The 23758-nt window shown below is 50.0% G+C and overlaps 2 protein-coding genes across 4 annotated transcripts; one reads left to right on the top strand and one right to left on the bottom strand.

Annotated features, from left to right (window-relative positions):
• Positions 1–40: 40 nt before the first annotated feature.
• On the bottom strand, positions 41–8399 carry HOPX (HOP homeobox). 2 transcript variants are annotated; one of them, XM_074866706.1, is made up of 3 exons: positions 8189–8399; positions 3292–3467; positions 41–754 (listed from the first exon to the last, which is right to left on the bottom strand). In XM_074866706.1, exons 2-3 carry the CDS (start codon positions 3433–3435, stop codon positions 677–679), a joined length of 222 nt encoding a protein of 73 aa, XP_074722807.1. In that variant the 5' UTR covers positions 3436–3467; positions 8189–8399; the 3' UTR covers positions 41–676. The 2 variants fall into 2 exon arrangements, with proteins under 2 accessions (XP_074722807.1, XP_074722806.1); XM_074866705.1 differs by lacking the exon at positions 8189–8399 and adding an exon at positions 3722–3835.
• LOC141942766 (inositol 1,4,5-trisphosphate receptor-interacting protein-like 1) lies at positions 3868–16454 on the top strand. Of its 2 annotated transcripts, none has more exons than XM_074866700.1 (2): positions 3868–4753; positions 15366–16454. In XM_074866700.1, the coding sequence occupies exons 1-2, from the start codon at positions 4535–4537 to the stop codon at positions 16365–16367; spliced, it is 1221 nt and encodes a 406-aa protein (XP_074722801.1). In that variant the 5' UTR covers positions 3868–4534; the 3' UTR covers positions 16368–16454. The 2 variants fall into 2 exon arrangements, with proteins under 2 accessions (XP_074722801.1, XP_074722802.1); XM_074866701.1 differs by lacking the exon at positions 3868–4753 and adding an exon at positions 9745–9808.
• The last annotated feature ends 7304 nt before the right edge of the window (positions 16455–23758 follow it).

Here is a 23758-nt window from a genome sequence, read left to right as displayed (position 1 = left end):
ATTGGGGCAGGGAGCACAAGCAGGGACATAACACAGCTCCTCTCATCAAAAAACTTTGGTTTTTTATTAATGCATTGGAAAAAAAAAGAAAAGACCAGTTCCTTCCCTTTTGTGACCTTTAACAGAAATGTGAGAAATGCAGTCAAGGGGCGCTTGGCTTAGTCTGATTATGGTGTAGGCACTCGGTTTGCCTATTTCCTGAGCTGACTCGGGCAACTTGAGCTAATCAAGACCACCTGAACAACCCATCTGTTTGTCCAGGTGCCCTCCTCTCTGGATGATCTGTATATTGAAGCTAGCATACATACTTTGCCTCTGGGAATCATAAGGAAAATAATTTTTTTTTCCCCCCTTCTATGTTTGAACCTTTCATGGCAGCTTTTCTGCAAGCCAGGGACAAGGGCTTGAGACTGCCTTGCCCTGTGCAGCTACTGTTAATGGATGGGAATCACTACATAGGTTATGCAGCCATCAGAAGCTGTATACACACACACACACACACACACATATATATAATATTTTTTCCTGGTTATGTACACTTTAAATAAAACTATGTTAAATAGCAGGGTATTACTTTGTATCTCAAAACCTATTGCAACAGAAGAACCTCAAGGAAACCCACTCAGTAGAGCTTCACCATCATTTACAGCAGGCATGGGGATCGGAGCAGCATCCTCTAGTCCCTGACAGACCCGCTTTCTGAGGGCAGCCCTTCAGACTTCCTCCACTCTGCCAGGCGCTGCTTGAACCATTTCTGGAGGAAAAAAAACCAGATTGAGTGGACTGGGTTGAGCCAACCCTCTGAATAACCTCACTAAAGGTACAGATGTGGGCAGCATGTGGGACCAGGGGAGGGAAATTCATGGTACTGCTATCTTGTAGAAAGGCACTGCGCTGTTCCCAGGCAGTTCAGGCAGCAGGGCAGCTGCTCCCGACCGATCAGTCTTGTTACCTATGTGTGCACCTCTTTCAAGCTCCCTTCAGACCTTGACAGCATGTGTGAGTCTTCATTTTATTGCTGTGGGTCCAGGTTTTTCTTGCAAACAGAGTAAGAGATTGGCTAAGGGGCTGCTGGATGGTGTCTGTTTAAATGGCTGGAGCAGTGATACAATCACTGCAGGTTCAAAAATGACAGGAATCAAAAGCTGACCTGCTTCAGAAAGGATGAAAGGGACAACACAGTGGCTCTCAACAAATTTAAGAACAAATAGATTAAAAAAATGGGTTAAAAATTATCTTAGTCTTCAAGCAATATGCATGACTACATTATTCTGTAGTAACTTAGCATCTCTAAGCCAGCTCCCAGAGCTGCTGATGCCACTTCAACCAGTCACAGTTTCAACTGTTAGATAAAATGCAGCTGGATAAAGCCACACTACCTCCCTAAGAAGAGAGATGTAACTCATGTGTGCCGGAAGCACAGCTCAGCCTTTTGTTTGGGAGTGTGCCTGTGAGTTGCTTTGTTGCTGCTCATTTTGTTGCTATATTTGTTCATGGCTATTTTTGAAGCTATTGTGGTCCATAATGATACAACCACAGTGCTCTCTACAAGTGGCTCTTGAGCTAGCACTGCCCTGGACCACATCCAGTCAGATGATTGCCTGCCGAGCCTCCTCCCCAAAATTTCACTTCCTGTCCTAAACCATCATCTCCTGTTGACTCAGTACCTCTTTGGATCTCATTTTTACTAAATTTTTTATTAAAATGGCTGCTATATCTAGCTGATAAAGCACTCCATGTGTCAGAAGCAATGAGTCTCTGTGTCATACGCAATGCAGGCACTTTGCAGCCTTCCATCCCAGTCTCAATCCTGTCCCTAACATGACCTTCATCTCCAGATCTCTAGGAGCACTTTGGATTCATGAAAAAAGATGGCTATTAGGGAAGATTTTAAGACATCTCCAGAGGTGTCCTGGGCATATTTGGCCTGTGTTTACAACTTGCTTTAGGGAAAAAAAAAAAAATGAAGCAGTGCCATTTCTAAGGAAGAAAAGGTATTTCAGGGGTACTGCCTCCTTGCTGCCTCAAACAAGCAGCAGTACCTGCCTCTCACCAAAACACAGTAGAGGAGGGGTCTCCTTTTCCACTTCAGCCAAGGACTATCAGTGCAATGGATGTTATACCAGCATCCTTCTCTGGGAAAGGCTAAATGCTGGCATTGCCTGCTTGGCTCTCATATCCCTTTGGCTTTGCCCAGGGAGAGCCAGGCTTGGCAGCTCTCTGCAAAATGCTGCTAACTTTTCAGTGGGTTGGATTTCTTTTCTGTACCCATCAGTGCTGCTATGGGTCTAAGTAGCTCATAAAACACCTGCATCAAAAATGGCTGCACCGCAACCTGAAGGAATTGGGAAGGAGCCGTTTGCTTCTGAAGACCAGGTTAGCTTGCAAGTAGCCAGATGGAGCACAGGGCTCGGTGGAAGTCCCAGACAGTGGCAGATTGTTTCTGTCGAAGGACATTTGGAGGCCTCTATGTCTCCTAGAGAGGCTGACAGACCTGCCTGACATCTGGGCTTGGGGACACTGAAGTAGCTAACTGCAGTGAGGGGGAGTGTGCACAGCCTGAGTATGTCCTGCAGGAGTTGCATCTTTCCTACATCTGTTTTAAAATGACTGTAGTTGCTTCAGACCATAAAGCCAGCAGTGGTTTGGGCACCGGAGACCACCAGAAATGGGTTGGAAGGAAAGACAGCATGCAGGGGTTGTATATGCAGGGCTCCACTGCCAGCCAGTGACGCTCGGGGTGTGCCCTTGTTCTGGCTGTGGGAAGCACTAGCCTGGTCGCCAAGCCCAGGCTGGGGATGGGGCTCCTGTGCGGGGCGGGGGGGAGCAAAGGACTGCTGTGCAGGAGGCCTGTGGGATGAAGGGGCTGCAATTGCAGGGGAAAGGTCTTTGGGGATGCAGGGGCAGGAACATGTGGGGTGCAGGGAGGACGCAGGGTACAGGGAAATGCAATGGTGCAGTAGAGCTCTGTGGGTGCAGTGTGGGGTTAGGGGTGCACTGGGGATTGCAGAGGTGCAGAGGAGACTTGAGGGTGCAGTATGAGGTACAGTAAGGAGTATGAGCAGTGCAGAGTGGTGCAGGGAGTGAAAGTAAGGAGTGCACGTAAGGAGTGCAGGGGCACAGAGGGGTGCAGGGGGTGTGGAGGGAGCATGAGGGGTGGGGGGGTGCAGTAGGAAGTGTGTGGGGTAACAGAAGAGTGCAGGGGGTACAATAGAGAGCCAGAGACAGGACAGGCAAGAGATGTGGGAGGAGTGTGTGCGGCACAGAGGCATGCAAGGGGCACACACTCACCAGAGTCTGCTCCTCGGAGAGCCCGGTCTCGGCCGCGATGAGGCACAGCGTGGTGGGGTCAGGATGCTTGTTCACCTTGCAGAAGTTGTACTCCAGGATCTCCAGCTGCTCCTCAGTGGGAGTCACTGGCTTCTCCGTGGCCATCGCTTCCCGGGGCAGGGCTATGGGGCCAGGCACTGCGGAGGGGGGCCGGCATCATTGCCCAAGCTGGGAGTGGCCAGCAGGGCCACACTTGCTGAGCCCCAGATTTGCCATCCCTGTTCCCCCAGATCCCCCCTCCCCAGTGGCCTCTGGCTGCGGCAGGGCACAACTCCCTTCCCAAAGGCATGCTGAGGAGCTCAGCTGTGAGCCCCAGCCCCCCAGCAACTCCTGCCTCAGTTTCCCCACTGTGGCGACCGCATGCCAACAGTGCCCAGCTGAGCTGTCTTACCATCCTTAGCTGTCAGAAAACTGCAGCCTGTCCTCTGCTCAGCACTCCCCTGTTGCTGTATTTATAGCCAGTGTGACTCCCGTGGGGACGATTCCTGTTTACAGCCGTATTTAGGCCTGGGCGTCACTTAGGAGTGATGTCACAGCAACGGGCATGTTGAGGGGGTTAATTTAAAGACATTAATTAAAAAACATTATTTATTCGCTGGGTGAGGGGACAGTATCTGGCATCCAGCCTAGTGGTTGGTTTTTTTTTCCTTCTCAGCAACCAGGCAAGTTTGTGCAGAGGAATCACAAACAAGAGGATGCAGGATCTTTTGGGAGCATGGGCCTGGACCCAGCAATCACCCCATTTTCCCTCATGATCAGTGTCCTGGTCTTCCTCCTAGCAGCGTGGCCAGACATTACACAAAGCTGGTGACAAGCAGATGAGCTGCTTTGTTTTTGCTAATATTTAATGTTATCATGCATGGGCATAAACAGTTAGTGTTTTTCTTGAGCACTGCTGAACTGTTTGTTTGTTTTTCAGTCTATAAGTGAAGGGTCAGTCCTCAGAGGACCATACCCCGTGCATGTCTTGCTCAAGCACTCACTGCCTTCAGCTGTGATCAGTGCTTGGTGCTCCTGGCAACAGGAGAAGAAAGGACCCCACATTCTCCTCAAGGGTAATGTTTGTCCCACTTGTGCTTTGCACGAATCTCTGGCAGACGTGGCACAAGAGCAAGAGCAAAACCAGTAAGTACACCCTGGATAAGTCGTACACCTTGGGTAAGTCCCACACCTCTCTTCTGCAGGGCTCCAAGTTTGCTCCCGCATGGCAGAGGGTCGAGCCTGCCAATTCGGTCAACTAAAATACAAGGCATTGCCCCCAAAAGCATGCAGAAGTCCCTTGATGCTGAATCATTTCGGTGATTCCAAACCCAACGGTGGGGTGTTGGCAGGGGAGGACCTGGATGCAAAAATGTGGCCTTTCTTGATCTACTCTCCTGCTGTCCGAGTTGCCTGGCCCGAGTTGCCTGGCCGTCTCTGTCAGGTGGGTTGGTTGGTGTTGCTGGCTCTCCATGCTGACAGGAGCCCTCGGCCTGCTTTGGGACTCCTCTGGGCCATCGGCTTCAGACCTGCCCTGCCTTCACCTTGCAGTCCAGCTTCTTCCCTTTGGCTATGGGGTGTAACCCAGGCACTTCCATTATGCTGCACCCCTACGGCGTAGCTTTAAACCCAACTGCTTTCCTGGCTGACAGATAACTCACCTTCACCCACTTGGTACTCTGGAGTGTACTGAATGCCCCAGGGCTCTCACTTGCTGACAGCACTGCTGGGATGGGGCTCAGCTCCAAAAGTGCCTTGCAGCTTACAGAGAGCCAACTCTGCTATTCATGAGAGGCTGGAGAGATCCTCTTCTTTGAGCTTTACCTCAAAAAGCAAAGACCCCACAGAGACTTGTCTGTAGGAGATGCTTTGACTAATAAAAGGATCCTTTGGCATTTGAGTAGGGGCTTATAAATAGACCAGGGCTGGTTGTGAAACAGCCCACTCTGCTTGAGTCACTTGGTAAATAGTGATTGTAACACAGTGGTTGCATAAGGCTGGAGCACCTCTGAGCATAATGGAGTGTGCTGGTAGACAGCATCATCCATCACGCCTGGATGGACTGGGGAAAAACCATCTTTAACCCCAGGTGCTGCATGCTGAGTTGGCTGTGTCTGCCATGGGTGTGCGGCAGCAGCTGCCTGGGCGTTCTGGCATCAGCTCAGTTCAGACCTGTCCATATAGGAAGGGGACAGACAAAGTTCAGTCCCTCATGCGGGTGAGCTGGTGGGGGCCAGGTGAATGCTGCTCACCTACTTGGGCATTTGGAGACCTCTGGAAAAGATGCAGGGGGAGAAGGAAATCCCCTGGACTTGAGGTGCTGCTCTCCAGCACTGTGGCTGTCAGGCTCTCCATGAGGTCAAAGTGCAGATGAGGCCAAGCTCAAGTCCTTCAATTCCTCCTTGTTCAGCACCCCACTGAGTGACCTGCCCTTCTTCTAGAAAGCCCAGTCACCACAGGGTTCCTCATCACCTCTGGATCATGCATCTAGCCTGGGCCACCAGGAGCAACATGTCCTGGTGGTTCATAAATCATCGTTTGCAGCATGGTGCATTAATGTACATTCATGTGTGTGCATTGATTTGCATGAGGAACATGAGGTTCAACTTTCATGTTTCATCTGCATAGCTGTTTCTATTTCTGATAATCTCCCAATTCCTGAGGCATTTCCCCGTAGGACACAGTATCTTCTACTTTCTGGCAGTTCAGGGTGCCCTAGCACGCAGGATGTGATATCTCATGGTTTTTCCTTGTCTCCCCTCTACCCCTGCTCTGGAGGAAGAACAGTTCCTGCCTCTCAAAGGCTGTGAGAAGGCTTTCAGAAAAAGCTGAAAACCCTGGGGGTCATGGAGGGCTCTGCATGTCTCCCCACAATGCTCCACTGGGCCCTGTAGGTTTGCAGGAGTCATGTGGCCCTGTGTAGCTTGTGGCACCCAGCACTTGGTGCCTCTCAGCTGCTAAAAATTTGGGGTATATGACAGGACTTGAGGGCACCAGGAGTCCCTAAATGTCCTCATTCGCTGTATCTGGACCACTACTCACCTACTCGCTACTTAAATGGAGCCCCATTTAAGCTCAGGCCTGGAGCCTGCTCTTCAGGCTGCACAGGACCTCTCCCCTGTACAGGAAAGGTGATTTTCTTGCTTACGTTTCTTTCTGGCAGAAATATGGAGAATCACAACTGTTTTGCTCAGCTCTGAAGAGCATCACTGCTCACTGCTTTTTTCTGCCTAAATTTTTGCAGGCATTGGAAAAAAATGGCTTTTTCAGTGCAATGGATGTAAATCATCTATTTGGCTTTCAGAAAGGCTGGGAACCTGTGGTCATCATTCAGCTCTGTGAGCAGTGCCATGCCCACTGCTATCTCCCCTGGGCAGCACAGGGATGAGAGTTCAGTGGCGGGGGGTTACTCACCCAGGCGGAAATGACAATGTCAGATGCACTGTCACAGTGAAACCACAGCACTGGTGACACCTGCTCTGTCCTATGTGTCAAGCTGGGAAATTCACACTTGGCTCTGACTAACTAGTTGTCTTGGTTTTAGGTGGAGCAATGTGAGAGCAGCCACCAGCTGAAGCTTGCAAGGGGTTCGTGGGTTGCCTGGGCTGTGGGTGGCTCCAGCAGCATTGCTGTGTACGTGGAGGCTGTGCAGGCAGCACCTGGTGCTCTTAGTGTGGCTTATGGGGCATTTAAATGCACCTCCAGGGCCATTTTGGAGTGAGCGGGAAAAAGGCAATGGCTGATGGACACAAATTGCAGCAAGAGAAAGTCTTATTAGATGTTGGGAAAAAAATCTTCATAGTGTGGGGTGGTCCAACATGGGGACAGGGACCAGAGAGGTGGCGGCATCTCCATCCTTGGTGATCTCTAAAAATCAGCTGGACAAGGCCCTGAGTGACCAGACCTAGATGTGAGGTAGGATCAGTGAGGTGGAGAGAGACCTCACTCCACAATTATACTGCCCATGTCCTGTGGTTGCACCCAGCTCCCCAGAGACACCCTGAGGTTACTAGCAGGGCTCCCAGCTCTGGCCAGAGACAGGAGAGGACATCCCTCTGCTAGTGCAGTCAGCACTGCCTATCCTGGCAGAAAGCAGCCACTTTTCCAGAAAAGACATGATCTCTGTGTGCTCAGCTTTGCTTTTTTGAATGGCAGGCACAATAGCTGTCTGTCTGTGCAGCTTTCTAACAATTTACTGCACCTGAAGCCCCTGGAAAACTCTGAGCAGTAGCTCTTGCCCAGCTGATGGGGCCCCATAGCCCCTGCTGGGCTTCTTGACCCCTTCCCCAGTGCTCTCCCCACTGTTAGGGCTGGGATGCATCTGCATCTGGCTTTAGCTTGCAGCTATATCCTTCCACTGCAGGGATTAAAATAGCAGTTCTCAATGCAAAGGAGACCTCCTGCCCTCTCTTGCTTTGCTGCAGAGCCATGTCCTGTCCCAAGCTTTTCGCAGGACTCCTGCTGTGGGGTGGCTGTGGATAACATCAGCCGGCATGGTGCACAGGATAAGGTGGGACGGAGGCTTTAAAAATAAAACAGACCCTACCGTAAATAAGGAAAAACCACCTGTCATGCATCCGGTAAACTACCCGTTCAGCCTTTTAGAAGATAATATCAGATGGGAACAAAGCAAACAAGAGCACAGCAGCTGCTGAAGCAGAGGCAGGTCCCCGTGGTACCCCCAGCCTGGGGTCTCTGGCTGCCTTCGTGACCCTCTCCCTGCCCCAGGCATGAAGCTTTCCCACCACAGCCCCGCCAGGTGCTGCTCCAACCTCCCAGCATCAGTAAGCGCAGGTCACATCCTCCCTCCATCCCCCCTTCCCCACCATCTCCAACTGCAAATCTACCCCAGCACCCCCAGCTCAAAGCCTGCACTTACCTGGAGCTGTCAGAGACCAGAAGTGTGTAGAACAAGAACCCCGCAGGTCCTTGGGTGACTGCTTAAGTATCTGCGTGTGTGTGACAGGCGGGGACCTGAAAAACCTGCTACAAATCACAGAGCTCCCGGGATCCACAGCCACTCTCTGGGCTGGTAATTCAGGTTTGGCATCCACTCTCTTTGGCAGGGCTCAACGCATGGTTGTACGTGCTGCAGGGCTCTCCGGACGGGTGGCACCGGGAGCCGTCATGGCTTGTCCTGCCACGCTTGGGGCTGGTGGACGCCGTCCTGCAGGCCCCGGGTGAGGGCCGCTGGGGCTGTTTCCTACAGGGTGCAGGAAGGGTGATGGCAGGGTGTGGTGGAAACTGCGCTCAGACGTTCATTTGGGCTCCCGCCAAGCTTGCCTGCCCCTCTGGGGACCCTGGGGCCCCCACCGCTGCCCCCTCAGCCAGGCTGCCACCTGCTCCCCAGGTGTGGGGAGCCCCACTCCTGGCTTTGCTAATGGAGCACAGCAGCAGTCACTGCTGTGCAGGGCTGGCTTTTCATCTCACTTTAGTCCTCTGTAGAGGATTTGTCCAGGTTTAAGGCTCCTGATTCTGCTGTTGCTTTTGCCAGTACAGTGATCCTGCCAGGCTGGGTAAAGGGGCAGGACTGGGTCTGGATCTGACCTGCTGCTGCAGCACAAGTGCCCTCAGAGGCACAGGGCAGGAGCCTGGCTGGGGAGGGGGAAGAGGGTAGGGCACCCTCTTCTGCCAAAGATCTATACTCTCCTCTGTTAAAGTGCCTGGGAGCCTGCAGTTCCCAGTGCGGTGGGCTGGAAGCATTAGACAGCAGCTTTAAAAGAGACATATTGTGGGGTGGGGAGGAGTTGAATTTCTCTCAGCTCACAGACAGCTGGAAGGGGATGCTGAACAATCAGAGAGGCTGGAGAAAGGGCTCATGAGAAACTGAGTATAGGATGCAATGGCTGAGGTTATCTGCCAGAGCAAAAGGAAAACTGGCACTGGATGCAAAAAACTGTCGAGCTGACTGGAGCCAGGGGCAGGGAGCCCCTGGGGAGAAGTGGCTGGACAAACCCAGGCAAAAAACCTGCCATATGTTTAGCAATGAGCCAAAACTACCCTGATGATGGAGTGGTTTTGCGATGTGGGGGGAAACCCGGGCCAAGGCAAGGAGATTGCAAAGAGATCTGCACCAAAGTGTATGCAGACCTGTGCCAATTTTCCTAGCAGGATGACGTTGATCAGTGAATCTTTTTGCTACAGGGATAGCTACACTGCCTGATCAACCAAGTGCTGCTGTTCAGTGGCTGCCGGAGGATGATTTTGGGAGAAGACTTGATCCTGCATGCCTTGGGCAGGCACCCAGCCAAGGGGATATGTCATGTTTATCACTGGTGCTAAGCAACAAGAGCATGGGTAGCGCTGGATGGGGACAAGCAGGTTGGAAGATGTGTCCGATGGGATGGCTCCAGCAGCCATGGATGGAGGGATCGGGGTGCATTCAAAGAGGCTGCAGCAGACCCTTGCAGCAGGACACAGCCCTGGATTTTGAACTCCATGTGGGAAGTCCAAGCAGAAGCCCTGAATTGTGTACTGCCATGTACTTGGGGGAGCTCTGGTGGGTATTGCTACTTAGCTGCCCCATGCTATGCTCTGCTCTGGCACCTGCTCTTGGCCGCCCTTGGAGACAGGACAGATGGGAAAATATTCTGGCTCAGAAAGATTTTCTTACGTTTGTATGCTGTCTTTTATTCTCTTTCATGCGTGTGCCCCAGGCATTGCAAAATGTGAGTAACCTGGCCTGCGGGAACAGGATCAGCTCCTCTCTTCCCTCCTTTATTACTGTCAACAGAGAGAAACTCTTTAATGTGGAAAAAACCTTGTCCCTTAACTTGTGAACCCAGCCCAGACTTGCACTGGGAGCGCTAGCAGTGATGTGCTTCAGGCTGAGACATGCCACTGAAATGGCTTCAGAGGTGCTGGGAGTCCTCCAGTGACAGTGTGAAAGTCACATCACAAATCTGTCCACATCTGGCTGGCAAATGCTAATGCTTTTCTGATCCTGAAGTCTTTTAGGCCCCATTTCTCTTCCTGGGAGAGGGCCAAAGTACTGCTGGAGTTTATGCTTCAGCTGGTATGAGGAGATCCTGGCCCCAGAGATTGTCCCTTTGTCAGGAGGGTTAGATTAAATAGAAACAAAATGCAGGATGCATCCAGGCCCATCACAGAGTTTTCCTCCCTACAGGGAGGAAAAAATACAGCTGTTGTGATGTGCATTTGACAATTCTGCATGATACTGTGGCACTGCAGCAAGGAGTTGGCAGCTGCAGCCTGTGTTCAGCATCCCACTCCTCTGGACCCCTCTTGCACAGGCTTGAATATCATCCAGTGCTTGCACTACAGCAACATGTTGACTGCAGTCACTTTGTGAGGGGCATTGGACACATAGTTCGTGGTCATCCTGGCCCAAATGTTGTCTCTCTAACACTGCAAGGAGACAGGCTGGAAAAAAAATGAAGACGACAGGAGAGAAGCAATTTGTTAAGTCATCAGGAGAGAATAGGATATAATTTAGCTTTTCTGACTTGTTCATACTGCCTCCTTTGCATGCCTGTATCTCTCCTGGATTTTGCCATGTTCTGCTTCTTGAAAATGAGGCTTAGTATCAGCACCTCCTATCTGGACATTAAGCAGAGATTTTTTCTTTTTTTAAGTATGTGAGTTAAAAAATGTGGGCTTTCCAGAGACACCCCCACAAGCCAATTGTCAGAGAGAAAGCAAAACCTTCCCTTCTCCTCCTGAACACACGAATGCAAAGGGAAACTGCAAAAAACATCTTCTGTTTCTTTTCCAGTATTTTTTTCCTAATGTGCTTGGGTTTTCTGGCTACTGACCTAAAAAATATGGCTGGAAAAAAGGCTTTACAGAATTTTGGGGCTTCCATTCAGTTAGAGAAATTTCCTAACCAGCCAGTACTGACTCACAGGACAACTCTTGCAGCTAATCAGATGAGATTCCTACCCGCAAAACCCACTTGCTCCAGAATAGTGTAAGAAATCAGTTGCTCTGCAGGGTGCAGCTAACAGTTGCCTTTGTTGGATACCCCAAAACCCAGGAATCACTGAATGACTGAATCACTGATCTTTTGATCAGTTTTTCCCTGGGTGAGCAACAACAGGAGCTGCAGCCCAAGAGCCAGCAGCACACAGTGCTCACCCAGATCATGCCCCGGGCAGGGGGAAGAGGAAAAAGTAGGTACAGGTGGCTCCTTGCTGCCCTTGTACTGGAGCAGCAACTGCCTCAGCTGCACTCTCCTTCATGCATTTTCCTTTTATTTTAGTGGGCAGGCTTCAGCCTTTCTATCCTCATAATCAGAATTGATCCAGGCCAGATAGACAAGAATCAGATATGACTTCCAGTAAGACCCCTGCCTTTTCTTTGTCCATGGGATACAGCCATGTGGATGGAAAATGTAGTGTTTTATTGCTCCTCCAGTTGCTCCAATATTTCTCAGAGAACAGTGTCATCTCATCGGTATTTCCATGTGCAGTCTCTGCCTGGGGTAGAGTCGTCCTCCCTCCTCCCTCTCTTACTAACCAGATTGTTTTGAAGTGACTAAACCAGGCGCTGATATGTGCAGTTCCTTGCCAGGAGGCTTTTCAGCAGCGCTGCAATTGCTTGTAGGCAGAGCGTGCCCTAGCACGCAGAGAGAGCCGGCAGGGCATCACACGTGTGAGCTGCCCGCTGTGCCCAGCCCAGGAAAATATGGGCTCTGGCACTGGTGAGAAGCAGGGAAGAGGCTAGAGGAGACATGCAGATCCGTTCTCTACCCCTGGAGTGCAAGAGAGATGTGAAGAAGAGTGAGGGCCCTTCCAGAGATTTGGATGGTTGTGCATTTTCTACGGAGCAAGTCAGGGAGGTGGGAGGCTGGAAAATGCTTGCTAAAATCAGTCCTGGTCTGAACCGGCTGAGCGGCAACACGCAGCTGGCAGCAGTCCCTGTGGTTTCTGTTGGAGCAGTTTGGGCGGGTGGCACAGAGCCACGCTGGGCGCCCGCTGAGAGGTGACCCTGGTGTCACCAGCTGCTGGGGCGTTGCCACAGGCCCCAAGACTGTGAGTAGGATGGGTCGTCCCTGTGTGATACACGTCACAGCCCCTGGGGCACCTGCGACACATGCTGCAGCCCCCGGGGCACCCGCAGGGCCCCCATGGCACTGGCAGATGACCAAGATGACTTGCAGAGTGACGGTGAACAGGGAAGGGACATGATGGAGACTGGCCTTCTGCTCCAGCTGCCGGGTGTTGGGGAGTGGCTTCAGGGGCCCTGTGCAATTAACATAAAAAAATTGTTTTTTCCCTTTAGCAGCCTGGGTTTTGCTGCTCTCGGGAAGCTGGCACTGACAAAGGCATTGCAGCAACCTGGGTGCTAGCTGCCAAAAGTTTTATCTACATGGCTGGCCATGGGGACAGCTAGGTTAGCACAACAGAGGCACTCACGGTTGGCTCCCTCATTGCTCTTACAGCCTCACTGCCCCAGGGAGCAGGTCAGATGCAGCGGGACATCCCCTGCTCCTGGAGCTCCCCTTGCTCCAGCTTTGGGGGCTGGGGCACTCCATTGTCAGAGGGTTGGTTATGTCCAGCATGTCTGGCAGAGAGGCTCCAGGCTGGAGGAGGATGCTCCTTGCCGTCTCTCTCAGTAGGCAGTGACTGGGCTGGCAGATGGGGGTGCTTTCCAGACAGGAGCAGTGGGAGCAGGGTGCTGTGCTGCACAGGCAAGCAGCTGGAGAGTGCTCAACCCATGGGAGAGCCCAGCAGGCTCAAACAAGCACAAACACCCTAACAAACCTGAGCGAAAGAAGCTGTACCTGCACCCCTGATTAAGAAAGTCCCACTCTTGCCTGCGGCCTGTGTTTTTGCTCCTTGTCCTGCTGGAGGGGAGTAGTTTGGGGGACACAAGAGGCTGGGGGTGCCAGTTGCCATCGACAGTGAGGTTGGGTCCTGGGGCTCACTGGCAAGCTGAGGCTTCTGGTGCTGCGGTGAGATCGCCTTCATGTTGCTCTGAGTGTCTCTGTGCCTGTCTCTCGGCTGGCTGGTACTACATATGGCCAGCGTGTCTGGCTTCCCTGGGTCGTTCTTTCTCCCGTCTTCAAAGGCTGTTTCTTGGCTCAGGCCTAGTCCTGGCTAGTGAGGTCTTTTCCAGAGAGGGCTTGGTGTAGGGCCATGTCTCCTGTTTCTTAAGCTGATGTCCTGGCCACAAGGAACCCTTTTCAGTAGGGTGGGCACAGAGGGGCTGAGCTGAGAGACCCCACTGGAGAGCTGTGTCCCCATCACTGTGCTGCTCCTGCTGTCCAGTGATGGCCTGTCTGCACGGCAAGGGAGCGCTGGATCAGGCTTTCCAGAGCCTGTTTCCCTTGAAATACACTTCGCTTAGCAGATACTTTTTTAGCAAGATACTAATTCTAGCCCCTGCTGCCCATTCAGCTCTTCTGCACATAGCACATTATTCCTCATATGTGTTTCCACATTCTAGCATATTATCTCTTATATGTGTTTTCTGGCTTACTGGTGCATGGCAGAGTCTAAAGGCAGTGTTTGGCTGGGGACAACAAACATTTCTTTCCCTCCCCATGAGCCCAAACACTTGGTTTTCTTTTCAGAGCTCAAAAATCTCCTTTTCTTCTTCTGACTACTTTTTTAAAGGGCATCCTTCTTCCTCTGTGTAGGAGTAGCAGAAGTCCCCAAAATATGCACGTTTTTGCTCTCTTTTGGCTCAATCAAATAATAGCAGGTGCTACTAAGAGTTTACAGACCCTTATGCCCAGAGTTTAGGAAATCTTTACCTTGCCCGATCCAGGCAGATGACTTGCTTACTGCTTTCTCCTCTTTGACATGAGTATCATCTAGCTCTCAACTGACAACAATACCTATAGTCAAGTTTTAAACTTTATGGTTGCAAAACTACCTAACTTGCAGGCACAAAAATTGCCACAAACTGCATATTGCCCCCTGCCTTCTCCTGGAGAAACTGGTTCCTCATGGCTTGGACGGGTGTATTCTTTGCTGGGTAAAAAACGGGCTGGATGGCCAAGCCCAAAGAGTCGTGGCGAACGGAGTTAAATCCAGTTGTCATCTGGTCCCATGTGGTGTTCCCCAGGGCTCAGCACTGGGGCCACTTCTGTTAATACTTTTATCAATGAGGTGGACGAGGGGATCAAGTGCTCCGTAAGTCAGTCCAAAAAGGAATCCAAGAGGAGCAGAGGGAGGAGGAGTTTTGTCTCTGCCCAAGGGCTCATAGCTCTTCAAGACGACTTGGGGTCAGACCACGTGGCCCAGAAAACTTTGCACCTCTCCATGTAAGCCAGGGACATCCACCTACAGTGCCCACTTTCATTTCAATTGCGGTTTTGGGGGGTGTCTGCCGCTTTGTCACAAGAGCCCCTGGGAGCTCACTCTTGCCAGACAGGTTCATACTTGGCATGAAGACGCCCAGGACACGCCAAGCCGGGCAGTGGGGCTGAAGGCTGGGGCTTGCTGTCTGGGTGATGCTGCTGTGGTGGCAGTGACATCACAGAGGACAGGTGACAATGGGGGCTGTGCCCAGCAACATCATCAGGCAGTCCCGCTGCCTTTTGACTTGAGCGCTCGGTGAGTGCAGCATGCAGGGGGAAGGCTGGGCTGGATGGGGGACAGGGCAGATGGCCAGGGGGGTTCTAAACCAGAGCGAGAGCCAAGCCCCTCAGGGGCTGGGGGCAGAGGTGCCCGGGGCTTCCAGTGGTGGCAGGTGCCCAGAGAGGCTTTGGGGATGTGCTGGGTACCCGTGGCTCCACAGGACGCTCTTGTGTGCCCAGGATGGGGCCTCAGGAGACTCTTACTCAGGTGTCCCTTGCCCTTTCATGGGGTGCAGCCCAGCCACAGGCTGGCCATCAGGGTGGCTTGACCAGGGTGGGCCCCATGCTGTCTCCAGGGCCTGTGGCCCCTTCAAACCTGTCGACACCAGTACCCAAAGGCTTTCCTGGGACAGCCCGTGGATCCCACGCCCTGCCCTTGCTCCCTCTAACTTCCCTCACCCCCTCTCCGACCAGCCCCCAGCTCTAGGTGGCTCCTGCCCTGCTCCCCTGGCCCCGTGCTCCCCCCTGCCCAGCCCTGCTGAGCCCCCTTTTCTCCCTTCTCCTCTAGGCCATGGCTGCAGCAGTCACCCTCGCCCTGGCTCTCCATGCGCAGAAGAGCGGTGACCAGATTGATGTGGCCATGGCCAAGTCCATGCAGCAGCGTGAGGAGTACCTGCGTCAGGAGACGGCTCGGCTGCTGCAGGAAACTGAGGAGAGCAGAGCTGCACAGGAAGCCACGCTGCTTTCTGTGTTGCAGCCGTGGCTGTGTCGGACTCTTGCAGGAGTCCTGCTCCTGATGGCCCAGGCCTGCTGGCTGGTGAAGAAAACAAAGCTTTTCTCAAAGAGCTACAGTGAGCAGGACAGCTGCAGAAGCAAGGAGGAGGAGGACAAGCAGGAGCAGGAAGACCTCAGCGAAGCACACAGCATTGACGCGTCTTTGGCTATGTTCAGCCCATTGTCAAGGCATCGCCTGCTCGAGATGTGCAAGGTGCTGAAGGAGCTGGTGGGTGACCTCCTTGGCGTCTGCCGAGTGCTTTGCATGAGCACTTTCATGCCGCTCATGCACCCAGCCACTGGAATGGACAGCACCGGGGAAACCTGGAGCATCGAGGAGGACAGCATCTCCTATGGCCTCTTCGTGATCTTGCAGCCACCCCCTGGGCACTCTTTCAGCCTGGAGCAGGACACCACAGGGCAGCTGCCAGCAAGGCCCCTCCGCATCCACATGGCACTGGAGTGCATGTGCTGGAGGGAGCAGCTGCTGGGCGATATGTTGGGCTTTCTGCACCACCACAACGACAAGCTGCGGAGGGATCAGAGCTCACGCCTCCTGCGCACCCTCTGCATGTGCTCCTACTTGGACATGGAGAAAGTCACCTGCTGGGTCTCGGCGTTGGTGAGATCGGCCTGGCTGCTTTTGTCCCAGTCGCGCCACTGCCGGCTAACGGTGCTGCCCTCCTCCCGGTCCTGCAGGTTCCAGCTGGCAAGCACTTCCGAGATGGACATCACCATCGAGATGAGGTTTGCAGTGCAGCCAGGCAGTTCAGACACCTACCTGAGCCTTAAGTAGACAGAGGCCAGCTTTATCAGTGTCACGGCTAGAAATATTAACACAGTAGTGACGCAGCAGCAAATCAAGGTTTATTGATGACTAGTAGCACTTAATCGTTAACCAGTTTAAGAATTTACAGAATATGTCAGTAGCATATGATTAAAATAGTGACTTAACTACCGATTAGAAAATGACAGGATTTACACTAACTATGAGGTATCCTAAATCTGTATGTATATATCTATGTATATTAATAAACACGAGACGTACAGACAGACAAAAGCGTTTGGATTCAGTGAAATATGTATGCGTTACAGGGGCTCTCAAATAAACCAACAAAAATTAAAAATTTACTGTTGACACAATTAACTAGCCCTCCACAACTATTCAGTGTCAAGTTCAAACGTCCGTGAGAGGAGAACAGAACAACTTCCTCACTTTTAAGGACAACCCAAAACGCAGAACAAAGCACCACTTCCTCGGGTTTAACGACAACCCAGAACGCTCTCTCACTCACCTAACAAGTGAGGGCTCTCAACCATGAGGTACTTTTGAGGGCCTCAAGGAGTTGCCTTGGGCGGCGTCCCGACCCCAGGGGAGAGTCCTCCACCGCCCCATGCTGCTCCAGGGGATGCGCTCAAAATGGCTCCCCCAGGTGACGCTATTTATACCCCGCTGAACCCGTTCCGTGGTCAACAGCGGCTCCCACTGGCCAAAGGCCCCAACTACAGTGAAGCCCCGAGAACAGGGGCACTCCACAGCCGCTGCGGTTCAGCAGCCAAGAAGCCCTGTCTTCACTGGGCGCCGGGGGGGGGGCGCACCTGCCACACCATCCACCCCGTGACTACAGTCATGATTCGGCTGCTTCCCTTGAAGTGGTGGTGCAGTCACCTCTCCCCTCCAAGGTTACAGGGAGTGCCGGTCCCGGTGAGTCTCCACACTCGTTGTGGATTGTCATTCCTAGATGATCATACAAACCAATCTCAACGGTAACCCCGTACAATCTGTTACAGTCAAAACTGAAGGAAGCCAATTAACCATTCTAACAAGGAAGAGTCAAACATATCCAACCAACCAATTAATGCTTAACACAGCAACACTTGCCTCCAGTCTCTAGCCACTTTCTTCATTTGTTGACCTAAAGTGGCAGTAACAGACCAGCACCAAGTTCAATCATATTCCTCCCAATCCTGCCAATGTCACAAGATTATCTCGCCACCACATTGTTGTCCAAGTCCTGACTGTCCATATGGATCACCATCACCATCGCCCATCAGGATGCCGAAGTCATCTGTTTCTCCAAGATCCTTACGAAAAACCAGAACTAGGCCTTAGATCAGAGGCATCGAGTTAAAAATCAGGAATTATCCACTGGGCATTAATAGGCTGATTTTTTCCACCTTTATTTAGCAAAGACCTCCCAAGAATGTCGACTATGCCCATTCGTATGGAGGTAGTAGGGGGTGTCAAAACCCACTGTATTCCTTGTGTGCCCCCTCCTGGATCACCCTGGCAGCCAAGCAGCTCCTGTTACCTGATTGAATTGATTTGGGTGTTTCCTTCTCTATCTGCCATGTGTGGCAATAACGATCTAATTGCACATAGCACTAAACTGCGCAGGATGGTTTTGGCGAGCTCTTGAGCCAGTGCCTAGTGAGCAATTGTCAGTGAGTGCCAGTATCTCTGAGGGAGACCCACAATGTAAATGGCACTCCTGCCTGTAGGGGAGCAAAGCGATCTCTGCTTCCATGAAAATCTGGTTTCCATCATTAATTTAGATAACTGCTGTTTCAAGGTCTGATTCATTCGCTCTACCCATCCAGAACTTTGTGGATGCCATGGAGTATGATATTCCCAAGTAATGCCCAGAGCTTCTGTAATTAATTTTATAACTTTAGATGTAAAATGAGTACCCTGATTTGAATCAAACACTTTTACTATTCCAAATCGTGGTATAATTTGTTCTAATAATATTTTAGCTACTGATTGAGCAGTCATTCTGGTGGTAGGAAAGGCTTCTACCCAGTGAGTTAATTGATCCTCCATTACCAGTAAATTTCTGTATCTCCCAACTTTCGTTAGTTCTGTGAAATCTATCTGGATCCTCTCAAAAGGTCGATAAGCTGTTTTCCTTCCACCAGCTGCGGTCTGTCTCATAGTTCTTTTGTCAATCTTTTGACATATTAAACAACTCTAAGTAGCTTGTTTTGCAATTTCATATATTCCAATACAACCAAAATGTCTTAGGAAATGATCCCTCAAAGCCTTAGTTCCCTTAGTGCTTTGGTGTAGTCTATTTATTATTCTTCTAGTGTATCTTTTAGGTAATATTACCCTATTGTCTGGAAGAATCCATTTCCCATCTATCATAGTAGCCCCCAATTTCTGAATCTTGGTTAGCTCCTGAGGGCTATATATCTTTTTCCTGTAATCTATCTCCTGTTCAATTACATATAACTTTATTGGTTCCCTTAAGGCTGCTTTCTTTGCCTCTTCATCTACTAGATTATTACCTCTGATTTGATATCCTGTTCCCTTTTGATGTCCTTTTATGTGTACTACTGCAATTTCTTCAGGACCTCTCAGTGCCTGCAATACTTGAACTATTAATTCTTGATGCACCAGATCTTTTCCTTGAGTATTAATCATTCCTCTATCTTCCCAGATCTTTCCAAAGGTGTGAACCACCCCAAAGGCATATTTGGAATCCGTATATATAGTGCCTTTTGTGTCTTTAAAATTTCAAGAGCTCGATATAGAGCATATAGTTCACATGCTTGAGCTGACCATGCAGGACTGAGAGGGCCTGATTCTTTAACCACTAACTTGGTTCCATTGACTATTGCATACCCTGATTTTCGTTTCCCATCTACAACCCTAGAGGACCCATCTATAAACAACCTTTTGTCTTGAGGTAATTCAGTTTCTTCTAGATCAGGTCTTATCTTTGTTTGTAATTCTATTACTTCAATGCAATTGTGACTTAATTCACCCCTAGGATCCCCATATAAAAATTGAGCAGGGGTTTCAGCACCCGTTACTCTCGGTTCTAATTCTGGTGCTTCCATTAAGATAGTCTCATATTTCAATAGCTGACTATCAGTGAGCCATTTCTCAGCCTTTTGCTGCAGTACCCCAGGCACATCATGAGGGGAAAACACTGTAATATTAGCTCCAAAAGTCACCTTTCGTGCCTCTTCAATCAGTAAGGCTGCTGCCACCAAAGATTGTAAGCATGTTGGCCAGCCCCTGCTTACAGGATCTAATAATTTTGAAAAATGTCCAATTGGTTTCTTACTTCCAGCCCAATCTTGGGTTAGAACCCCACAAGCAGTTTGATTTGAGGTAGTTATAAACAATTGAAAAGGCCTTTTAACATCTGGTAAACTTAACACTGGAGGCTCAGCCAGTGTTTCTTTCAGTTTCTGAAACCTATTCTCATCCTCCTCAGTCCATTTCAACCTGTCAGACACTAGCTTTTCATATAAAAATTTTACCTTTTCACTATATCCCTCTATCCATTGTCTGCAGTAGCCTAATAATCCTAATACCTGACGAATTTCTCTTTTTGTTTTGGGTGGTGATAAAGACAGTATTCCTGATATCCTTTCAGGATCTAATTTCCTTTTCCCTTTACTGAGCCAGTGTCCTAAGTACTTCATTTTCCACAAACTGTAATTTAGACTTCAAAACCTTTAATCCTTTTTCTCCTAAAAAATTCAGCAATTCTATAGTCCCCATCCTGACATCATCCTCAGTTTGTCCAGCTATTAATAAATCATCTACATATTGTAAGAGCTTTATTTCTGAGGATGACTTGAATGTCAGCAGTAATTTCTCTAATGCCTGCCCCAAAAGGTTAGGCGATTTAGTAAACCCTTGGGGAAGTACTGTCCATCTGAGTTGTTGTTTTCTATTATTAGATGGATCTTCCCATTCAAATGCAAAATAGTCTCTGCTCCCTTCGTCTAGGGGGCAGGACCAAAATGCATCCTTTAAATCAATTACACTGTACCAAATATAGTCAGGGGATAGTTGGTTAAGTAGCATATAGAGGTTTGCTACCACAGGGAACCGAGCCACAGTTCGCTGATTCCCAGCCCTTAAAACTTGTACCGATCTATAAGATCCGTCTGATTTTAAACCCGGTAAAATAGGTGTATTATGTGGAGACATGAAAGGTTCCAATGTGCCTTTACTTAGTAATTCGTCTAGTATTGGTTTCAACCCATCTCGACCCTTTAGGGGAATGGGGTATTGTTTTATCCTAATTGGTTTCTCCGGATCAATTATATCAATTTTAATAGGCTTTATTTCAAGCTTTCCAATCTCCCCTTTTGTATACCAGACTTTAGGACCTATCTGTTGCTCTTTTTCCGTTGATGTATAAATTTTTATTTTTCTTGTACTATTATTTTTAAATTCAGCTCCGTAATCAAATCTCTTCCCAAAAGCTTATTTTCAGCCTCTGGTAGCAACAATAAATCCCCTATAACTATATGATGTTGGGATTCTATTTCAACATCCCCGACAACTGGTACTTTAAATGGTTTCCCTTCAGCTACTATTACTAGAGCAGTTTCTTTTTTCACTTCACATCCCCTCGGAATATTTCTCACAGTTGATTTTTCGGCACCTGTATCTACTAAAAATTCAAACTCCTCTCCCTGGGGACCTAATTTCAATTTTATCAAGGGCTCCTTTGATGTCTTTGTCCCCAGGAAACAGAGTCCCTGACACCCCTATTCTTCTTTAAACATCCTTTCATCCAGCTCCGGCTTTCTACAACTCCGCTGCAAATGTCCCTTCTTTCCACAATAATAGCATGCTAATGCGTTTTCTCCAATTACTGTCCCTCTCTTTTCACCACCCAAAGCTCCAGGTGATTCATTAGAGCGAGATCTCCGAGGTTCCTTCTCCTCTCTCCGCTGAGTTTCCCTGACTGCCGCAACAAGTCTTTTCGCCTTCGCTTTCTGCTTTTCTTCGTCCCTTCTAACATACACCTTCTGTGCTTAACAGCTCCTGCAGACCCCGGTCTTGCCAATCGCCTAACTTTTCTAACTTCCTTCTGGTATCACCCCATGATTTGGCTACGAATTGAGTTTTTAATAAAGCCTCCCCCACCGGGGAGGTCGGGTCTACCCCCGAATACATTTGTAAATTCTTTCTTAATCTTTCTAGCCAATCAGTGGGTGATTCATCTCTCCCTTGATGCTCGCTAAAGGCTTTGTTAATGTTTTGCTCCCGAGGAACCGCTTCTCTAATGCCGGCCACTATTACATTTCTAAGGTCCCTCATGTCCTGCCGGCTCTGCTCTTGCTGACGATCCCAATTAGGGCGGACATCGGGCCATTTCTGATCTGCCGGCAGCCCCGCTTGATTTTGTTGTTCCCACAAACGCGTCCCAGCTTGTCTAATCATCTGCCTTTTGTTCGGGATACTGCCGATCCAAAAGAGCACCGGAGTCCAGGGGCCACCTAAAAGGTGGGGCGCCTCCCCTGAAAACCAACACTCCACGGGTTCCGCAGTATCACGTCGGGGCCACCAAACTGTTATAAATGCAGAGGCAGAGCCAAAAATAACTTTTATAAATTTACTGCAATAAGAACAAGTAAAACAAAAAGGCTCGGTACGCCGGCGACCAACGACGGCTTCTGCTCCGCACCGACGGACAGTAGGTGGTGCTGCGTCACTCCCTTTTATAGTCCCATCCTGGTCTTCACATGCGCGGTAGGGCCCCTCTAACTTTCCCGGGCTTTCTGCTGTTCCTAGGGGCTTCTGACAGGGGTTCCTCCAGTAATTTTCCACCTGCGCAATCCGGTGTTGCTGGGGGCTTCTGACAGGGGTCCCTCCAGTAATTTTCCACCTGCAGAACAACAGTCCATATGAGTCTGTGTTTACTGAGGAGAAAAAAACCCCTCCAAACCATTTTAACCATAAAACCACAACAAATCTCTTTTAACATATATACATTGCAAAATAGCAGCACACCTGCTCTTTATATTAAAATCATTATATTTTCTTAACACGAATCACCACCATATTCACAAAAGGGACCACAAGGAACCCGTCCCAGACCTGGGGCGTACTCACCAGCCCAGCCCTGGCCAGCATCGCAGCTGACAAAGGGCCTGCATGGGCATTCATTGACTGTTAATTGCCACCTTTTGCTCGGTTTGCAGACTGGCCACACTGGAGAATTACAAGCGGAATGTGTACCGTTTATAATCTTTTTTTCAAGATCATTAATCACCCCAAAAATACGCCGTTTGGCAACAGGAGGTAATGGATATTGAGAGACATGGGTGGCTTTAGATTGCAGTCTGTCCCCCTACCTCCAAAACTCCACACTCTGCCATCTGGTAAACACCATTGTTTACCCACTGTGAAGAATATGATGGTGATTCGTGTTATAAAATATAGTGACTTTAATGTGAGGAGCAGGTATGCTGCAGGTACTTTGCAATGTATATAAGTTAAAGGGGATTTATCGTGGTTTTGTTGTTAAAATGGTTCGGAGTTCTTTTTCTGTAAACACAGACTCCTATGGACTGCTATTGCGCAATGGAGAAGTACTGGAGGGACCCTGTCAGAAGCCCCTAGCAACACCAGAAAGACCCGGGGAAAGTTCGAGAGACTCTAGTACACATGTGCGGACCAGGGAAGGTTCGAGAAACTCTATTGCGCTTGCGCAGCCAGGAGGTGGAAACTTTTTGGGCAGAATTACGCCTATTTTGTGAATATGCGTAAGGGTAGACTATGGGGGGGGGGGGGGCATAGCTCCACCAAGTGTGCGTCGGTGCGGAGGGGAAAGCCCCCCCGGCTTCTCGGCGTACCAAGCCTTTTTTTGCGTGTTCTTATTCCAATAAATTTATAAAACTATTTTCTGGTTCTGCCTCTGCATTTATAACACCGCCAAAACATCAAACCCAAAAATTTTTCCTTTGTTCTCGAGTCTTCCTCTCCAGCAATTGCACCAACCGGTTTAAACTCCCCATGAGGGACCGCACCCTCCAGCTGCCATCTCCACCTCCCCCCGTCAGCCCAGCCCAGCCCAGCCCATCTCTCGCCCCCAAACAACCCGATCCTGTAACACTTCTACCCACGTTAACGCGTGCATGCGGGGGGGGGAGGGGTGTTTTGCTGGTTGCATTCAATAGCGTTTCGCACCCTTTCTTTCTCTGAGGGACTGGACATGTATCTTTAAGGCATCCGGGAGCCCTCTAATAAGAGCTCTAAGGTGACCGGCGCGCACCGGCACGGCAAGCGGTATTCCGTAGCCCCCCCCTCACCCATCGCCTGAACGCAAGCCGCCTTTTGTACTTCCTTCCGCCAGTTCTGACAGTCCCTTCACCTTAATGGCACAGGCTTTGTTACCTCTCCTTAGGGTCCACACCCCCAGCCCAGTA

This window comes from Strix uralensis, chromosome 4 (assembly GCF_047716275.1).
Source record: "Strix uralensis isolate ZFMK-TIS-50842 chromosome 4, bStrUra1, whole genome shotgun sequence".
Taxonomy (NCBI): domain Eukaryota; kingdom Metazoa; phylum Chordata; class Aves; order Strigiformes; family Strigidae; genus Strix; species Strix uralensis.
Note: the sequence above shows the minus strand (reverse complement) of the source record. Positions and strands in the feature narration are given on the sequence as shown.

What these genes read in the sequence shown, in the direction of transcription:
- HOPX (XM_074866706.1), bottom strand. Translation starts at nt 3,435, where the DNA reads ATGGCCACGGAGAAGCCAGTGACTCCCACTGAGGAGCAGCTGGAGATC. An exon ending in TCTCCGAGGAGCAGACTCTG is followed by an intron (nt 755 to 3,291) that starts GTGAGTGTGTGC and finishes TTTTTCCTCCAG; the next exon opens with AAATGGTTCAAGCAGCGCCT.
- LOC141942766 (XM_074866700.1), top strand. Translation starts at nt 4,535, where the DNA reads ATGGCAGAGGGTCGAGCCTGCCAATTCGGTCAACTAAAATACAAGGCA. An exon ending in TGCCTGGCCGTCTCTGTCAG is followed by an intron (nt 4,754 to 15,365) that starts GTGGGTTGGTTG and finishes CTTCTCCTCTAG; the next exon opens with GCCATGGCTGCAGCAGTCAC.